The sequence below is a fragment of the Epinephelus lanceolatus genome, chromosome 13 (genome assembly GCF_041903045.1).
Source record: "Epinephelus lanceolatus isolate andai-2023 chromosome 13, ASM4190304v1, whole genome shotgun sequence".
NCBI lineage: Eukaryota > Metazoa > Chordata > Actinopteri > Perciformes > Serranidae > Epinephelus > Epinephelus lanceolatus.
Genome location: NC_135746.1, coordinates 7067316 through 7084590, shown reverse-complemented (window position 1 = coordinate 7084590; position 17275 = coordinate 7067316). Strand labels below are relative to the sequence as shown.

Sequence of the window (17275 nt, the reverse complement as noted above, 5' to 3'; positions counted from 1 at the left end):
TGTCCATCTCCACTTTACTATCTGGGTTGATTTATTTCTCCCATCTTGTTGTCTGAGGCTATACTCTTTCCGGAGGATTAAATAACATTGAGATTAACAGTTCAAAGGTCAGGGAAATGTAAATCCATAGGCTTAGGCAATCCCAATACTCCTCTCAGATACTCTAATTCCTGTAGGTCATGATGTCTCTTCTTCGCTTGCTGCTCTCGTTGACCCAAGAGAAGAGAGGAAATAAAATCCCCTTCACAATAGAACATTAGGTCATAAGTGGGGCACAATTAGCAGAGGATGTACAAATGTTACGTGAATAACCAAGGACATACTTAGAAATCCATCTATCCATCCATGTGGCGAGTACCCACTGTGGAACGAGCGATAAGGAGCTTGGTAGGTCTGCTATGGTCCTTTCGGTGAGTCCTAAGTTGACTACAAATGAGTGCTGCGTGGAGGGAAGCCAAACACATGTTGACCACATTGCTGCCGCAGAATAACAGATAAATAACCGCAGATGTGTAGACGGAGGAGAAAGCAGAGGGAGAAAGAAAACAGAGGAGAGAGGAACATAAAAGAGAAGGGGAGGTTTCAAAACTCTGCGGCTGAAAGATGTTATCTGAATTATTGAATGAAGCAAGAGTTCCCGGGCGGATGCATTTAAAAACCGGGTGAATACACTTCACAGTTTATGGACGGCATGTGTCATGTCACCGAGGGAGTACACTGTGGTTATACAGAAGTTCAGGCTGACCGTTGTATTTCAATTTAGCATACAAAATGTGAAAGGTTCGGATTACCCTCCAAAGTTCTGAGAGCAGGCCTCGGAGCGCACGTTTCAGCCGGTGAATGTGTGTGTGATGTGATTCATTCCTTTAGTTTTAGCGCTGGTGGCCCAGGCCTGGTGCCAGCGCTCGGTGGTTACAGATCTGTTTACTTTTGTAGGCTGGCAGGAACATGAGATTTCCTCTGGGTGTACTGCTGCGGCTGCTCGACCTGCAAACAGAATGGCCCTTCAAGTCCCTCGCTGCTCCTGTTACAGGCGCCTTCAGATCACTTGTGCCGAGGGTAACCCCACGCAAACAAACATACACTCACACACAGACTGACGAGGGCTCAGTGAAGTCAGGAAAACCAGCCGTTATGGACACACACACACACACACACACACACACACACACACGTTGCATTGACGGTAACAAACATATGCCTGTCTGCACACTCAAACCCAAACACATGCTTCAGCTGCTCTACCTAGACGACTTTAAGAATGCCAGTGGATCTTAGGATCTCATGGATTATCAGGAGTTAGACTTATCCCATTCCTGACCAGCCCGACACAGAGGAGGGCCTTGTTCTGAGATGACCAACAAGACTAATCTCAAAATGAAAACTTCTCTCAGGAGAGGTAGAAATCTATGAAGGCGTGATACAGTCACTTAAGAAAAAACAATCTGCTCTGTTTCTCTGAATTTCACATTATTATCTCAGAATTATAAGAAAAGATTTTATTGAAAAAAAGCTTTGTTTTTCTGAATTAGAACAGGTAATTTTTTTCTTTTTTTCTGGGTCAAATGCATTATGCATAAAAAGACGCATGTGGCTCCGTACGCCTGAGCCCGGTGCAGCGTACTGGACTTACACTGCCTTCCATAGAGCCACTAGCATGGCCAACACACTCTCACTCCGACCTCATCATATATATTCGGTCATGGACAAACCATGTCCAGATACGACGTGCAAGGTACCCTGGGTGTGTTGGATGTTGATGTTCTGGGACACCGTGTCAAGTTCTGCCTGTTACATGCATTGTCTTCTTTCAAAATAGACTTACATTTTCACAGGAAATTTACAGTTTACATACAGTCTCTTTCAAAATAAAAGCACTACGTCAGTAAAACAAGACACTGCCCAAGCAAGTTCGGACTGAACCAGGTTTGCTTGGCTGAAAATGTATAAAAACTATAACTCCGGACCAGGGATGTCAGTATCAGCTAAGTTTGCTTTCAATAGCCCAACAATCATTAACCAGTAACTAACTGGTTATTTGTTAAGAAAATGAAGAAAAATAAAAGAGGCCTTTCCTTTCCCACTCCACTGACTCATCGAGCTTTAGCACCACATTACAAAGAGCTCTCACTTTACAGGCGGTGACGTTTTAATGTTTTGTGATGTAGAATGTCTCACCTTTGGTTTTATCTTCTGTTGGCTTTGCTGACAGTCGGCTAGCTGCATTAGTGTGTGAAAACATAGTGCTCACCGTCCACCCTGCGGTTTCCATTAGTTAGCAAACGTTAGCCTTGGTACCACTACCCAAGTTGGGTGGGGGCTAGCTAGTGGCGCAACTCATTCGGCAATTACCACTAGTAATGCCATTCTGGTGGCAGTATGACATCGTTACAGAGACATGGTAGCCACCCTCTGGTCTTCCTCCCGGTCACTCTGGCAAGTAAGCAGCTTCATTTTGAGTCGCAAAACCCTTTTTTTGGCTGACCACAATAGTGCCCACTGCACACAATGTAAGCCAATGTTAGCTTTGTTTGCTCTGCACTGCGCACCACCCAGGTTGGGTAGGAGCTAGCTAGTGATGACACTCGTTTGGCGATTACTGCTAGTACCTGCTTTTCCGAGAGTCAATGCAACAAAATTTCGTTCAAGTGCACTGCTTTTTACGTATGTCCTTGAATGACAATAAAGTTGGCTTAATCTATCCATCTATCTATCTATCTATCTATCTATCTATCTCTGCTGTGGAAACATGCCACCCTCTAGTCTCCCCCCAGATAGCCCTGGCTTAATTTTGAGCCGCAAAACCCCTTTAGCATCATTAAGTTTGCACCACTAGCCGCGCTGATACTGCTAACGGTGCTAACAAAGCTAACAGTGATAACATAGTTAACAATACTAAAGGGGGTTTGTGGTCCAAAAATTGAGCAACATACTGACTGGGGCCACTTTTCGGGAAGCCAGAGGGCGGGCATTAATGTTTCCACAGCGACGCTTTTGGGTTGGGACGGTGTTTCTAGCGGTAATCAGCATTTAAGCAGTGCAGATAGCAAGCTAGCTCCACCCAGACCAGTACAGTGCAGCTAATATAAGAGCAGCAAAATTAACCTATAGACATACAGTACGTAACCGGTCAATAATATTCTCAGTGGTTTAACAGTTAACTGTTAACATGCTGTGGACATTATTGGCTAACACTCTCTTGCATGGACAGTTACGTGTAAACATGGACATTTTGACACTGGTCATGATGTCCGGTGACACAGTGTCCTTTCCTCTTGAATATTTTTCATGCTCCTCAATCTTGCAGACTGAGTACAAATTGTTTTATCAAGCAAGAACAATATTCAGGCCGATAATCCCGACGCTGGACATCAATATCCTCAGAGAAGTCTGAATAACTGACATTCTTTGGATGAACCAGACTCTACAAACCTTTGTTTGTTTACTCATGTCCAGTGGGAGTCTTAATTTTCTCCCTCTCTCTGTTGATAATATAATCAAAAGAGCAGCCAGCACAATACCTTTGGACATGAGAGGGGCCTGCAGATCCAGTAGTACTGCAGCGGCAGCCAGCCAGCCATAACAACATCAAACGGCCCCTAGCCTCCAGCGTTTACACAGAGCCAAGACCCTGGACCAAAAATATGATTGCTCCTTCTTTTTAAGATAAGAATGCAGACAAGCTTGAAGGTTATTGCGAACAATATGGACAGGTATGAAGTGGCCATAGTGGCAGAGGTGGATGGATCGGAGCAAATAAGGAAGAAGAGAGTGGAACTTCAGGTCAGATGAGGTTTCTCAGGATGCCTCAGATCAGAATGTGAGATCTTGTGTTGCAGGAATGATTGAAACCAAAATGGACAACAACATTCTCATTTAAATGTGCAGGCACACACATGCATGTTTCCACATCAGAAAACATCATGATCTGTCTTATTTTCCCTGTGAGTGTACACTTTGTGTTCTCAAACAAAAAGCAGAGATGAGACAACACTGGAAATTTAAGGAACTGACATGGAGCACCACCTGCTGGTCACTGTGACTAAATACACCGACCTCAGTCAGCACTGGTACTTCCTGCTATTCTATCTGTGCTATTTGAGCTGCTGTAACATGTGAATGTCCCCAGTGTGGGATGAATAAAGTTTTATCTTATCTTTTATCTTATTTTTAAAAAGTTATCTAATATTGTTCATCTGTTGCATTTAAAGTTAAGCTTATAGAAAAGCCATTTTAGCCACATTCACTCTAGAATTACTTTTGTTCAAGCGGGCCTAAAAAACAAAAATAACCTCACCTAAAAAAATGTATTATTGAACTTATTCAACCAGGAAGTCCCATTGAGATTAAAAGTCTTTTACAGTAGAGACCTGGCCGAGGTAGCAGCCAATCAGAACACATTTAAAATGCAACAAATACAACATATAATACAAAAACCCACAATGAAACAACAGCTATTCAAACATAATGGCCTCTCAAGAAAAACAAGCACATGTCTCTGTCACCACATTCTTTATGATGCCCTTAAATTCATCAATGGATAGAAGTGTTTCTGATTTTAGATCTTTTTGAAGATTGTTTTGTGCCCATGGTGCAGAGTAGGAGAATGCAGTTTTACCCAGATCTGTTAAAACCTGGGCTACGTTAAAAAGCAACCAGTTGGAGGAGTGTAGCTGGAAACTACCAGAGCTGGCACACACAGACGGGTACAGAGGTCGGCTGAAAGTTTGCCCAGTATTGCTTTATCAGTGACGTCCAACCCACCAAATCATAAAAATGCAGTGATGGGTAACTGAGCTTGCATTTGTAATAAGACGTACACTGAATCAAGGCTATGTAAAATGGCATGCATATATACAATATGTCACTGTAATCAATCACACTGAAAGTAAAACAAAACTCATTTCTAAAATAAAATCCAATCTTCACTTTAAGCTTCCTAATTAGCAACAATATGCTCATTAAATGAACGTTTTTTCATCTATCCTTATACTAAGTACTTGTATGAGCAAGTCAAAAGACCTAATTAGTAGATTTAAGTAGAGAGTTTGAATCAGAAATTTTATCTAATCATGAATACTTTAAGAAAAAATGTAAACATTTGTTTAACGTCCATCAACAAAATGTGGGACACATGGCCATTGAAATAGAAGGTTGGTAGAGGTGAGAGAACAAAAATTAGTTTGCCAATCTGTTAAAAGTTCATCTGATTTTTGACTTTTCTTCTCACTATTTTTTTATTAACTGACTATGTCCTACACACACATGCACAAGGAGGTGGAGGAGAGAGTGACAACATTCTGAGGTTTACAGGCAGCAACTAGGAGCCAAATTATCCAAAGGGGTCTCTTTCTCTTCAAAACAAACAGACCAGGGGTCTCATATATAAAACGATGCGTAGGATCCATACTGAAAATGTACGTGCGGACAAAAGCCAAAAATGGCGTGTGCCAAAAAATATTCTACAGTTTCTACAATCATAGAAACCTCACCATCCTCACCATCAGCTTTGCCAGTTTCCTGTCACCAAAATGTTTGTAAGCATGGGTCAAAGTTTCTCTCATCAAGTCTGTTTGTATAGATCACAACTTTTGCGTGGCAAGTGGCGTATGCTTCTTTCAGGCCTCATTTTGTGCACATGCAATATTTATAAATGAGACCCCAGGTAACTTAAACTGGTAAAAACACCGAATAAGGCATTAATTAGCAGAATTAATGGACTGGGACAAGGCCAGAGTCATACACACCGAGGACAACAAATACTGGCGCTGGATCAGGGAGGCTATTGAAATAAGGAAGCGGGGCCCAGGGATCATGAACAGGGACGAGGGGGCATAATTGCTCTCCCGCACCTGGAGCAGCGTCCTGGAGAGGCGGCAGACGGACAGCAGGTGGAGTGACCGTCCTGTCAGCCGCCCTAATATTGGCCGATGCGTCACAACCACCACCAAGTGACACTGCTGAGGAAGGCCGAAGTTTCTGCCGAAACATGTCAAGGTATGTAACATCCCAACATGTCTGAGATAAAAGAACAACTAAAGTCATTAACTGAATAAAGCAGTTTTATAAAAAGATTTTCCAATTCTACTTATCACAGAGTGGCCCCTAACTACGAGCGCTGATGCGAAAACACAAAAATGCTAATGGCCCTATTTAGAGCCAGTGTTAGGTTTGTCCGTTCTGGGCTACTGTAGAAACATGGCGGTGCAACATGGCGATCTCCGCAGATGAGGACCCGCTCTCTATGTAGATATAAACGTCTCATTCTAAGGTTACGAAAACAAAAAGATTCTTATTTCCAGGTGATTATACACTAAAGAAAACATACGGATTATATTTCCATTTCTGCCAACATGTCCCCCTGATGTCACAGCTCAAATTTCCTAGGTTGTTTGTTTCATTAATTCATGTTGTTTCCTGTTTTACTTTGAAACTCACATCTCACTTCCTGTCCCTGTGTGTTTTCACTCCTTCTTGATGACCTCACCTGTGTCTCATTGTCTGTCCCGCCCTGGTCAGCCTCACCTGTGTCTTGTTATCCTTCCCCTCACCACAGTATTTAGTGTGTGTCGTGTTTTCTCTCAGTGCCAGTTGTGTGTCTCGTGTTCCAGCCTTTTGTTTGCCTCTGTGTACTGAACCAACCTTTTAACCTGAAATGTCTCCAGAGTCTTGCGTCTGAGTCCACTCTCACCTGGTTCACCAGTTGTTACACCTAAATCCTACACTGGACCTTTAAGTAGGTCGTCAGTTAATCTAAATAAAGATGACATCACCAGTACATAATGTGAACACAAACTCCTTCTTTGTTTTAGAAATCAGGTTTTATTTTCAGCCTTGAAATAACTGGACTGAAAAATGTTCTACGTGCATTTAAACACAGAAGTGTGACGTTAATTCTGGGAAAGCTATTAACAGCCTGGTTACTGTGTAAAAATAATCCTATAGCGTGTGTATATATCTCACCACCCACAGGCTGAGATGAAGCTCAGATTAGTGAGACGTTCGTTGCTTCTTAAGTAGGTGAGTGTGTGAGTCTGAGAGGAGGGCATGTTGAGCTTTTTTTGGGTTTATGTGTTAAAAAGGCAGCAGTAATTCATCACCAAGACTGTACTCGTGTTCAGAGACCTAAATTAGCTGTAAGCAGTGAGAAATATATATTTATCATATGGATCACTGTGTGTCCTACAAGCAGGAGGCTGTGCAGGCTGATGCGTCAGATGCAATTTAATTCATGGTAGTTTTTGAAGAAGACTCTAAATCAGATTTTGTGTCTTCACGCCTCCTTCATCGCAGCCTTTTAGCATCCTTTAGCACCGCAGACTGTTTAATGATGAGCCGATATATTTACACGAGCAAACATAAGTGCACATTTGATTCACAATGTCCATCTGCATCACTTGGCCCATCACTTCACTTCCGTTAAGCCTCTGTGAGATCGTGTGTTGACTCATTAGCCTGTTCCTCCACTGCTCCTGGAGACGAGTGCAATTGTATAAACCCAGGGAGGGTTTCCCGCTTCAGCAGCTGAGGTGAAAGCAGGCGCGATCTGATGTGTGATGAGCATGTATCTACGTAGCTGTTCGCTCCGGTTGGCAACACTGGTCTTATTTTCAGTCACGGAGGAGTTCCCTTGTGCTTCCGTGCTGAAACTGATGGGTGAGGGATGAACTCTGAGGTGGGAGGCAGAGCTGTTTGTTTCAAAGTTTTAAAGTCGTGAAGACTCTGATTTACCTCGATGTCATGCTCATCATGAACTGAAGTTTACAGGGTGCAGCGGGTGCGTGCCACGTAGGAATACCTCTGCTTCATACAGGCTTCGTCAGCTTAGGTTAATTTTGACTTTGATAGCCGGACAACCAATAAATGGTGACAAACTGGGTCATTTTTTATGATTATTTTTGGGGCTTTTTGCCCTTTTTTGTTAGAAGAGTGAAGGAGGGAGGGGATGACATGCAGGAAAGGGCCATTGGTTGGAATCAAAGCTGTAGCTGCTGTGGCAGGGGCCCCTGTTCCACTGGGCTCCTCACAAAGTGGTTAATTTTTTTTTAGATATTTTTGGGGGCATTTTTAGCCTTTATTTGATAGGACAGACAAGCATGAAAGGGGGGGAGAGAGAGGGAGTGACATGCAGCAAAGGGCCACAGGCTGGAGTCGAACCCGAGCCGCTACGGCAACAGCCTTGTACTTGGGGCGCCTGCTCTACCACTAAGCCTCCAACGCCCCATAAAGTGGTTAAATTTTAAGAAAACAAAATGTGAAATGAGTGAAATAAAAGAGGCCCTTTCCTTTTAGTCCGGTGCTCCATTGACTTATTCTACAGAAACTATAAAACCTAAAAATAAACTACATGTATAAAAAAAACTACTCAGTTGAATTAATTTATCATAAATTATAGATGTTCTTTCTCATCACAGTGGACTGTACATCAGCGGGGAAGAGGTGGAGAGGGTTGCAGGCTTTAAGTTCCTGGTGGTGCACATAGCTGAGGACCTGACCTGGAGTCTGAACACCTCCCACATCATCAGAAGAGCCCAGCAAATGATGTTCTTTCTCACGACCCTGAAATGTAACAGGCTTCCTCAGGAACTTCTGATCCGCTTTTACCACTGCACAACTGAGAGCATAATAAAAAAAAAAAGACCTGCAGCAGGTTGTCAAGACAGCTGAGAGGATCACTGGCGTCCCCCCACCAAACCTTTGTGACATCCACTCAGGCCGTCTTCTCACATGGGCCGCAAACATATGATCGGACCCCTCACATCCCCCCACAAGTGTGTGTTGATGCATGTGTAAACATTTATATGCTGCTAACTGGACTGCTCAAACAAAGTCTGGTTGTAGAACATACAATGACAATAAACGATCTATTTATCTATCTATGGTATTTTTGTCATATACAGGTGATACAAAGATGACTGCTGGGTAATATTTATGTTGATGCTGTTCAATGTAAAGTATTGTACAAATCACAACATCCTGAAACAAATGTGTTTGTACACATGTACAAAAAACACCACTGTACACAGGAAAAAACAATGATAATAATAAAAACTAAATTAAAGAATAACATTAAAAAAAATAAAACTGAAAAAGTAAAATAATGATAGACAAATGAACAAAAAATAAATAATGAAGTAAAAAAAAAAATTTAATTAAAATTAAAAAGTAAAAAAAAATACATTATCATTATTATTATTATTATTTAAAATTAACATGTAAAAAGTAAAAAAAAATAAATTGATAAATTAAAAAATAATTAATAAAAAAAAATTTAAAGGAAAAAGGAAAATAATAATGCTAACAAATAGACAAAAAATAAATAAGAAAATTAATTAATAAATTAAAAAAATACAAATAAAAATTAAAAAGTAAAACAATAATTTATTTTAAAATAATAATTATATTATTTATAAATATTATTAATAACAATAAATAGAAAAATGAACAAAAAACAATTAGAATAATAAAGTAATTAATGAATTAAAAAAATAATAATTAAAAATGAAAAATAAAGAATTAGAATGAAAAGGTAAAAAACATTTATTTTTTTCTAGACACATTCTGTTGTTGAATTATATAGAGATCTAACTGGGGGTGGGGTAAAGGTGGGGCGGTACAGTTTTTTGCTATAGTGCTGTGTATCAACACGTGTCCTTGCCTTCATTTTCTTTGCATATCTTGAAACTCAATAAAAATTTGATCACAAAAAAGGCTATTCATCATTTCCCTGACTATCAGTTGTTTCAACAGCATTATTTGACTGTTGCAGAGAGGTCAGAGGACACAGTTAATATTTACTGCGAAATTAAGAAACCAGTCAAGTTCAAGCAGGGCTCGAACTCGCCTCGGAAAATGAAAAGCATGAACCCGGCAGGCCCCAGCGAGGATCGAACTCGCGACCCCTGGTTTACAAGACCAGTGCTCTAACCACTGAGCTATGGAGCCCGTACTATATTACAGCACAGTACAGTATATTTTTAAATACGTGTGTGTGGTCTGTAGGACCGATGACGCGGAAATATTGGTCTCATTAGGGGACAGTCGACTTTGGTCTCGCGTCTCGTCTCTGAGACTTCACTTCACCAAAATGGCAGTTTTCTTCACAGCCTTGAGCTGGACCGTTGTGTTCCTCCTCTCTCTGGTTTTCATATCGTTCCTCGGTTACTGCCTGTACCTGAAACACCTTCATATGAAGTATGACCACATACCTGGGCCGCCGAGAGACAAGTGAGTGAGGCAGGTGGTTGTGAAGTTGGCTCGAACGTTTCTTAGCTTCGGCACTAGCGAACATTAGCGAACATTAGCTAACATTAGCTAACATAAGCTAACATTAGCTAACATAAGCTTCATTAGCTTCATTAGCTAAAAGTCTGGTGTTGACGCTTTGTGTTTGTCTCCTCACAGTTTCCTGCTCGGACACTCACAAACAGTTATGAGAATAATGAAAAATGGCGGAGTTGTTCACGACAAGTTCCTGGAGTGGTAAGGACAGGACAGGTGATGTTTTATGAAAATGTGAAGGGAGAATGTATGTAAATGTTTTAACACCTGAACCGAACTGTCCGGTGAGGTCACAGGTACCGCCACTGCGTCATTACTCTACTCCTCATAGACATATATACATATATATGACGTATATATGTCTGTGGTACCCCTCCCCCGTGGGCTGCATAGTAGGTCAGAGGTCAGCATAATTTCATTGGGTGTGACCTGTTCCTGTTGTTCCTTAATTTCATAACTACTTAGGGACTGTTCTTATCTGAGGAGCAGGGTGGCTGGGGTGTAACGTCATTTTTGACCCTTCCTTAAGCTACAAATATTTTTCTTTGAGCCTCTCTCCACCATAATTCAGTTATTAGAATTTATTAACTTAAGCTGTAATGTTTCAAAGTTGAAAGTTTAAAACAGAGGTGTCAAACGGGTCCAGTCTGGCCCTCTAGATGACTTTGCACACCTAAAGTTGGTGCACTTGTGACAGCTGAGAGGTTTCAGGAGCAATTTAAATCTGTAGCAGACTCCTATCTGTAAACAATATGGGTGGAACCCTGCTGCTGAGGCACTGACAAAACTAAATTATGAAAAACATTTACATGTAATGAAAGTGATTAGCAGACTGACTGAATGTGGAAAAACTGAGCCATACTGGTGAATTTGCATATTATTTTTCTTAGGATATCACGGGCTGTTCATATGTTTTGTAAATGGATGAATGTTTTCAGAATCATTTCCTTTACACTAAAAAAAAAGAGGCAAAATTTGTTGTGACTTTTAGTAGGGCCCGACCGATTTATTGGCCGGCTGATTTAATCGGCTGATTATAGCCATTAGAGAATAATCAGCAATCAGCCAAAAGTTGGCCGATTGACGCCGATGTTAACAGTTATATTTTCATCACTAATAAAATGCAGGGAATATGGTGTTTTCTTCGAAATGATGTCCTTGTGTTACTTTTTGCACTATAACCTACCTCTGTTAAATTGCCAATAATAATAAGAACTCTGGTACTGTGAACTAAAATGGGTTTGAAAAAAGTTTTTAACTCTTGTCGTGCATGCTTGTTAGTTTGTGTACATGGTTTATTTTTGGCCAAATTCTAAATGAGACATTTAGAATAAAGTGATTTTGATGACAAAACAGATTTGGTTGATTTTTCCTGATGATGTGTTCAAGGACCGTTGGAAATGTGAAAATGTAATTTTGTAATATATGTTGGACTTTGACCTTGGCATGCTTTCTTTAAAAATCAGCAGTAAAATAAATACAAAATTCAGCCATTTACTGTTGTATGCTCCTTCCCTAAGCCAAAAGAAAAAAACATAAGTCCTTCTCTGATGCTTAAAAACTTTGACATGCCTCTCTCTTTTTCCAAATTTTAAGTGAGATACATAGTATAAAATGATTTTGATTAATTATCACTGTCCACTGTTGTGTTAAGTAGGTGCACTACCTTAAAGAAGCTTTATTGGCAGCATGGGAAAACAGACATTTACATACATTACAAATGTCAATTATAAACAGATACTACAAATCTACGAGACATTTATTCATGTACATGTCACTGCTGATTGTGTAACACCTCTGGCACACCTACCAAATGAGAGAAAACGGACCTCAAAGCCTGGTGCACACTGTTTTAAGACAAGATAAGATAAGATAAGATAAGATAAGATACACCTTTATTGATCCCATAATTGAGAAATTCCAGTGTTACAGCAGTCAAGGAGAAAGAGTCAGATTAAAGATTTCAAAATTAAACTTAAAAAACTTAAATAACTAGGCATGCAAATAAGTACAAAAATACTACTGCTAATAATAATAATGAAAATAATAGGAAGTGGATAATAATGAGCAGCAGTGAATGAAAATGAGCAAGAAATGAGCAGTGGATAAAGGGAGCACATCTAGTGCAAGTGATTGTATGTGCAAAACAGCAGACAGCTGTGGTGTCCATAACGTGTCCATAGTGTCAATAAAGTGTCCATGGTGCAGTCTACTGTGAGCAGTGCTGGTTATGTAGCCTGACAGCAGCAGGCAGGAAGGGCCTGCAATAGCGTTCCTTCACACACTTTGGGTGAATCAGTTTTAAAGGGAAATGTACATGGAAACCGTAGCAATATGGTGCATATCATTTGAAATTAAAATGCCCCAGATTTGGCTATGTTCTTTTTCTGACAGGTGTGTTTGTCCCACATGATGTGTCCAAGGACCGACGGATATTTGAAAATCCAATGATAATTTCTGTTTGCACAGTTTGTGGCTATGAAAAATGTTTTCTCTAAAAATCTGCAGTAAAATAAATACAAAATACAACCATTTAGATAAAAATAAAAGCACAAGTCCCTCCCCCGTGCTTAGAAAAATAGTTTGACATGCCTCCCCCTCTTTTTGCAACCCCCTGTGGGGTGGCTGTGGCTAATCGGAAGATTTGCGGTTCGATCCGTGGATCCTCAAGTTGAATGTCGAAGTATCTTTGAGCAAGACACTGAACCCCAAATTGCCTCCAATGGCTATACCATCAGTGTGTGTGAGCGCGTGAATGGTTACCAAGTAACAGGTGGTACCTTGTATGGTAGCCTTGGCCACCAGTGTGTGAAGGGGTGAATGTGACGTAGTGTAAAAGCGCTTTGAGTGGTCGGGAGACTGAAGTTACTGTGATGGTGCACCCTCACTTTGGGTGTAAATATTTGCATTATTTGCTATTCAAACCCACAATTATGATGTCATTTGCAGGGCGGAGAATCACGGACCTGTTTGCAGGCTGAATTTCATGCATTATGTTGTACTCATTGTGACCTGCCCAGAGACAACCAAGGTAAAAGCCGCACCTTAAGAAAGTATCTGTGTAACTGTCAGTTGCAGACATGGCACAATAAACTGCACAGGAGGACACCCTAGAAATCCTTAAAAAAATGTCCCCACAATGTCAGCTCTTGTACTTTTTGCTGAAAATGTACATGCATATTCTCTGATCATATTTACATTGACAACACCTTGTGTTTTAATGTTCCCTCTTTTGATGGGTCTGTTTCAGGAGGTCCTGATGTCCCCAAAGTGTCCCAAAGATAGTTTCTACAAGAAAGTCTTCAGCATGTTTGGTCAAAGGTTCTTCATCAGACTTTCAGATTAACAACACTGTCTATGTGATACAGATACTGTACTACGTTATTTGTCCCAAGAACGATATCAGTGTTTGTTTTTTTACCTGACAACAACTACTGGCATTTTAGATACATGAGTACTGTCAGTCAACTTTTAAGTTCTAGGCAACCCTACAATTTTATTTAGCTGGTTTGAAAGCATTGTGTTTCATTTTATCTTTTTTAAGGTTCCTAGGTAACGGCCTGGTAACAGCTCAGGACCATGAGCAGTGGCATAAACAGCGTCGGATCATGGACCCTGCATTCAGCAGCCTGTGAGTGATTTAATAACCACAAAGAGACACAGCAGAGTCTCTGCTCAACCATTCGTTTATATCCGGTGTTTGTAATCGTAGGTTCTGTTCAGTTTGTGGGTTTCTTCTTGACAACATTGTCTAATTGCATAATGTTTGTGGAGCTGTGCAGGTATGTCCTGGCTGTGCTCGTCCACTGTCTAAAACTCAAACCCATTATTTCCAGGTATTTGAGAGGTCTAATGGGCACCTTCAATGAGAGGGCAGAGAAACTGATGACTAAACTTACAGATATCGCTGATAGCAAAACAGAGGCCCACATGCTGCGTCTGGTCAACTTTGTTACCCTTGATGTTATTGCTAAGGTATTGTGCCATCGTCTGTTTTACAGCTTCCACTGCAGTAGCCCTCATCCAAAAATGTTTTTTGTGTACGTCACAAAAGTTCATCTAATCAAGTTGTAGCTAACTTGTTTCTTTCTAACTCTCAGGTTGCTTTTGGTGTGGATTTGGACCAGCTGAAGGATAGTTCAGTTTTCCCGAAAGCCATTGAAATGTGTTTGAAAGGGATGGTGTACATGGCCAGAGACCACTTTTTTGAGGTATATTTTCACTGCAGGTTTTTACGGAGTTTGTTTTGTGACAGTATTATAAACTGTGTGAGATCCTCAAACCTTGCATTTCCAGTACAACCCAAAGAACCGACCGTTCATAAAGGAAGTGAGGGACGCTTGTTGCCTGCTGCGCACAACTGGAGCTCAGTGGATTCAAAACAGAAAGACTGCCATGCAAAACGGCGAAGACGTCCCCAAGGACATCCTCACACAGATCATCAAAACAGCTGGAAAAGGTGATGGTTCCTAAAGTTCAGATTCAGTTTGATTAGATAAAAAGACCTTTGAATATCCCTGTGTTGTAATAGGTCCATAGAAGTGGAAAAAAAACAATAGTTCTTAGGGTCTAGATAAGTAAGTACACAGTACAAGTATCATTATCTCAACATGCACGACATTAACAATTCATATTATTAGATTCATTTAGTTTTGTTTATTTCAGGGTACTCGAAATGAGGCCAATTGAGGTGCAATTATAAATGGATAGACCTGCACCTACATAGTGACTTTCAAGTCACTCAAAGTGCTTTAACACTACATGCCACATTGACCCATAGGCCTTCACCCGTGCGCTGGCTGCTAGAGGGGTCATGAATGTTTTCCCATTCAGTCTACATATGCTTTGTGTACTTGGAGAGGGCTTAGGACGGTGCCTGTGGGGTACTGGGGCCGTTGCTATGAGTCAGTCGGTGTGAGAGCTGTGTCCGTATACTCAGCACAAAGTCAGAACACGTTATCAGTGGATGTTGGCCTCTGCGAGGATTGTCCCTTGTTACAGATTCTGTTTGTGATATTCATTGACAGGATGTAAAGGCACAGCTGGGGGGAGGAGAGTGTGCGGTTTAGGGACCCCAGAATTGAATCTTTGCTTCTTGTAGATGGTGTCGTTCTGATGGCTTCTTCAGACTGTGACCCCCAGCATGCATTGGGGCGGTTTGCAGCCGACCATGAAGGGTCAGCACCTTAAAGTCTGATTAGATTTTGGTCATAAACTTAGATTCTGGGGGTCAAAGGTCAAGGTCACTGTGACCTGGTCCATGTCATTCTTGTGAACATGATACCTAAGAACACTTTGAGGGAATTCCTTCATATTTGGCACAGGACGAATGATGACATAATGGCAAAGGATGAACTGAAGACATTTTGGTGGTCAGAGGTCAAGGTCACTGTGACCTTGTGTCCATCTCATTCTTGTGAATGTGATATCTAAAGAAGACCTCAAGGGAATTTCCTACACTTTGGCACAAACGTCCACTTGGACTCAACACTGAACTGGTAAGTTTTTGGTGGTCAAAGGTCAAGGTCACTGTTACCTGGTCCATCTCATTCATGTGAACAAGATATCTCAAGAAACCCTAAAGGGAATTCCTTTGAATTTGGCACAAAAGTCCCCTGGACTCAAAGATGAACTGATTAGATTTTGGTGTTCAAAGGTCAAGGCCACTGTGACCTGGTCCAATTCATTCTTGTGAACACAATATCTTAAAAACACCTTAAGGGAATTCCTTTTAAATTGGCAAAAAGGCCACAGGACTCAATGATGAACTGATGACATTTTAGTGGTCATAGGTCAAGGTCACTGTGACCTTGTGTCCATCTCATTCTTGTGAATATGATTTCTGAAGAAGACCTCAAAGGAATTTCCTAAACTTTGGCACAAACGTCCACTTGGACTCAACACTGACCTGAATAGATTTTGGTGGTCAAAGGTCAAGGTCATCTCATTCCTGAGAACAAGATAGACAGGCAGATTGCGGTGGTTTTGGTGAAGAAGGAGCTGTGCCAGAAGGCAAAGCTTTCAAATCACCAGTCAATCTGCGTTGTGACCTTCACCAATGGTCATGAGCTTTGTTAGGTGACTGAAAAATGAGATTGTGGATCCAAGTGGCCAAAATGACTTGTCTCTGAGGCTGGGTTCAGCCTTAGAGATAGGGTGAGGAGCTCAGACGTCCAGAGGGAGGTCAGAGTAAAGCAACTGCTACCTCTTTGTCGAAAGGGGCCAGTTGCGATGGTTCACGCATCTGATCAGGATGACTCCTGGTGTGTCCAACTGGTGGGAGGCCCCATGGTCAACCCAGAATATGCTGAAGGGATTATAGTGTGTCTCATCTCGCCTGGGAACACCTTAGGATCCCCAGGACAGGCTGAAGAAGGATGTCTAGAGTGCTTTGCTTGGCCTGCTGCCCTTGCGACCCAGTTCTGGATAAGCAGATGAAAATTGATAGATGGAATATATGTTGGACTGAAAGTTATTTGAAAGGTATTTACTTCCATACTCTATGTACTGTATCTGATTGTGAACAGTTGGTAGTTTATCCAGACTAGGTCAGGGGGACATTAGGCTAGGCAAGGCATTCCAAACGTCCCTCTCCCAGACCAGACGAGATATGTAATCCCTATATCATGTTCTGGGTTCTAACGGGAGGCCTTGAGTACCTCGCCCAGTATGGGGACAACATATATTAATTTTGTTCATTTTTTCCCAAACTATATGATGACTGGAATATTGGTTTACTTGTTCAATTCTATTTTCTTGTTATTACAGAGGAAAACATGACTGAAGAAGATGAAGAGTTGATGCTGGACAATTTTGTGACATTTTTCATTGCAGGTGAGGCTGTGTTGTTTCTGTTCTGATGTTTGAAATGTTTGTCCTTTGTAGCACAAAATCAGGCTAACAATGTTAATGGGACACTTCATTGTCGGAAACAAGCCAACAGAACTTGCTAGCTAGCGCTGGCTAATGTCTGTGGAGAATTGTTTTGCCTCCA

At 41.2% G+C, this 17275-nt stretch overlaps 1 protein-coding gene and 1 non-coding gene across 2 annotated transcripts in view; one reads left to right on the top strand and one right to left on the bottom strand.

Moving 5' to 3' along the window:
- The window catches only part of LOC117270909 (cholesterol 24-hydroxylase-like), a 172247-nt gene that overhangs the window by 150216 nt on the left and 4756 nt on the right, over nt 1-17275 (top strand). Inside the window, exons 2-10 of the mRNA XM_033648909.2 lie at nt 10056-10227; nt 10405-10482; nt 13231-13312; nt 13532-13602; nt 13826-13912; nt 14118-14256; nt 14382-14492; nt 14578-14740; nt 17050-17115. Coding sequence (XP_033504800.2) covers nt 10088-10227; nt 10405-10482; nt 13231-13312; nt 13532-13602; nt 13826-13912; nt 14118-14256; nt 14382-14492; nt 14578-14740; nt 17050-17115 — 937 coding nt within the window. The 5' untranslated portion in view covers nt 10056-10087. The remainder of the gene's footprint in view (nt 1-10055; nt 10228-10404; nt 10483-13230; nt 13313-13531; nt 13603-13825; nt 13913-14117; nt 14257-14381; nt 14493-14577; nt 14741-17049; nt 17116-17275) is intronic.
- On the bottom strand, nt 9873-9945 carry trnat-ugu (transfer RNA threonine (anticodon UGU)). The gene has a single exon. It is a non-coding gene; the product is annotated as a tRNA-Thr (tRNA).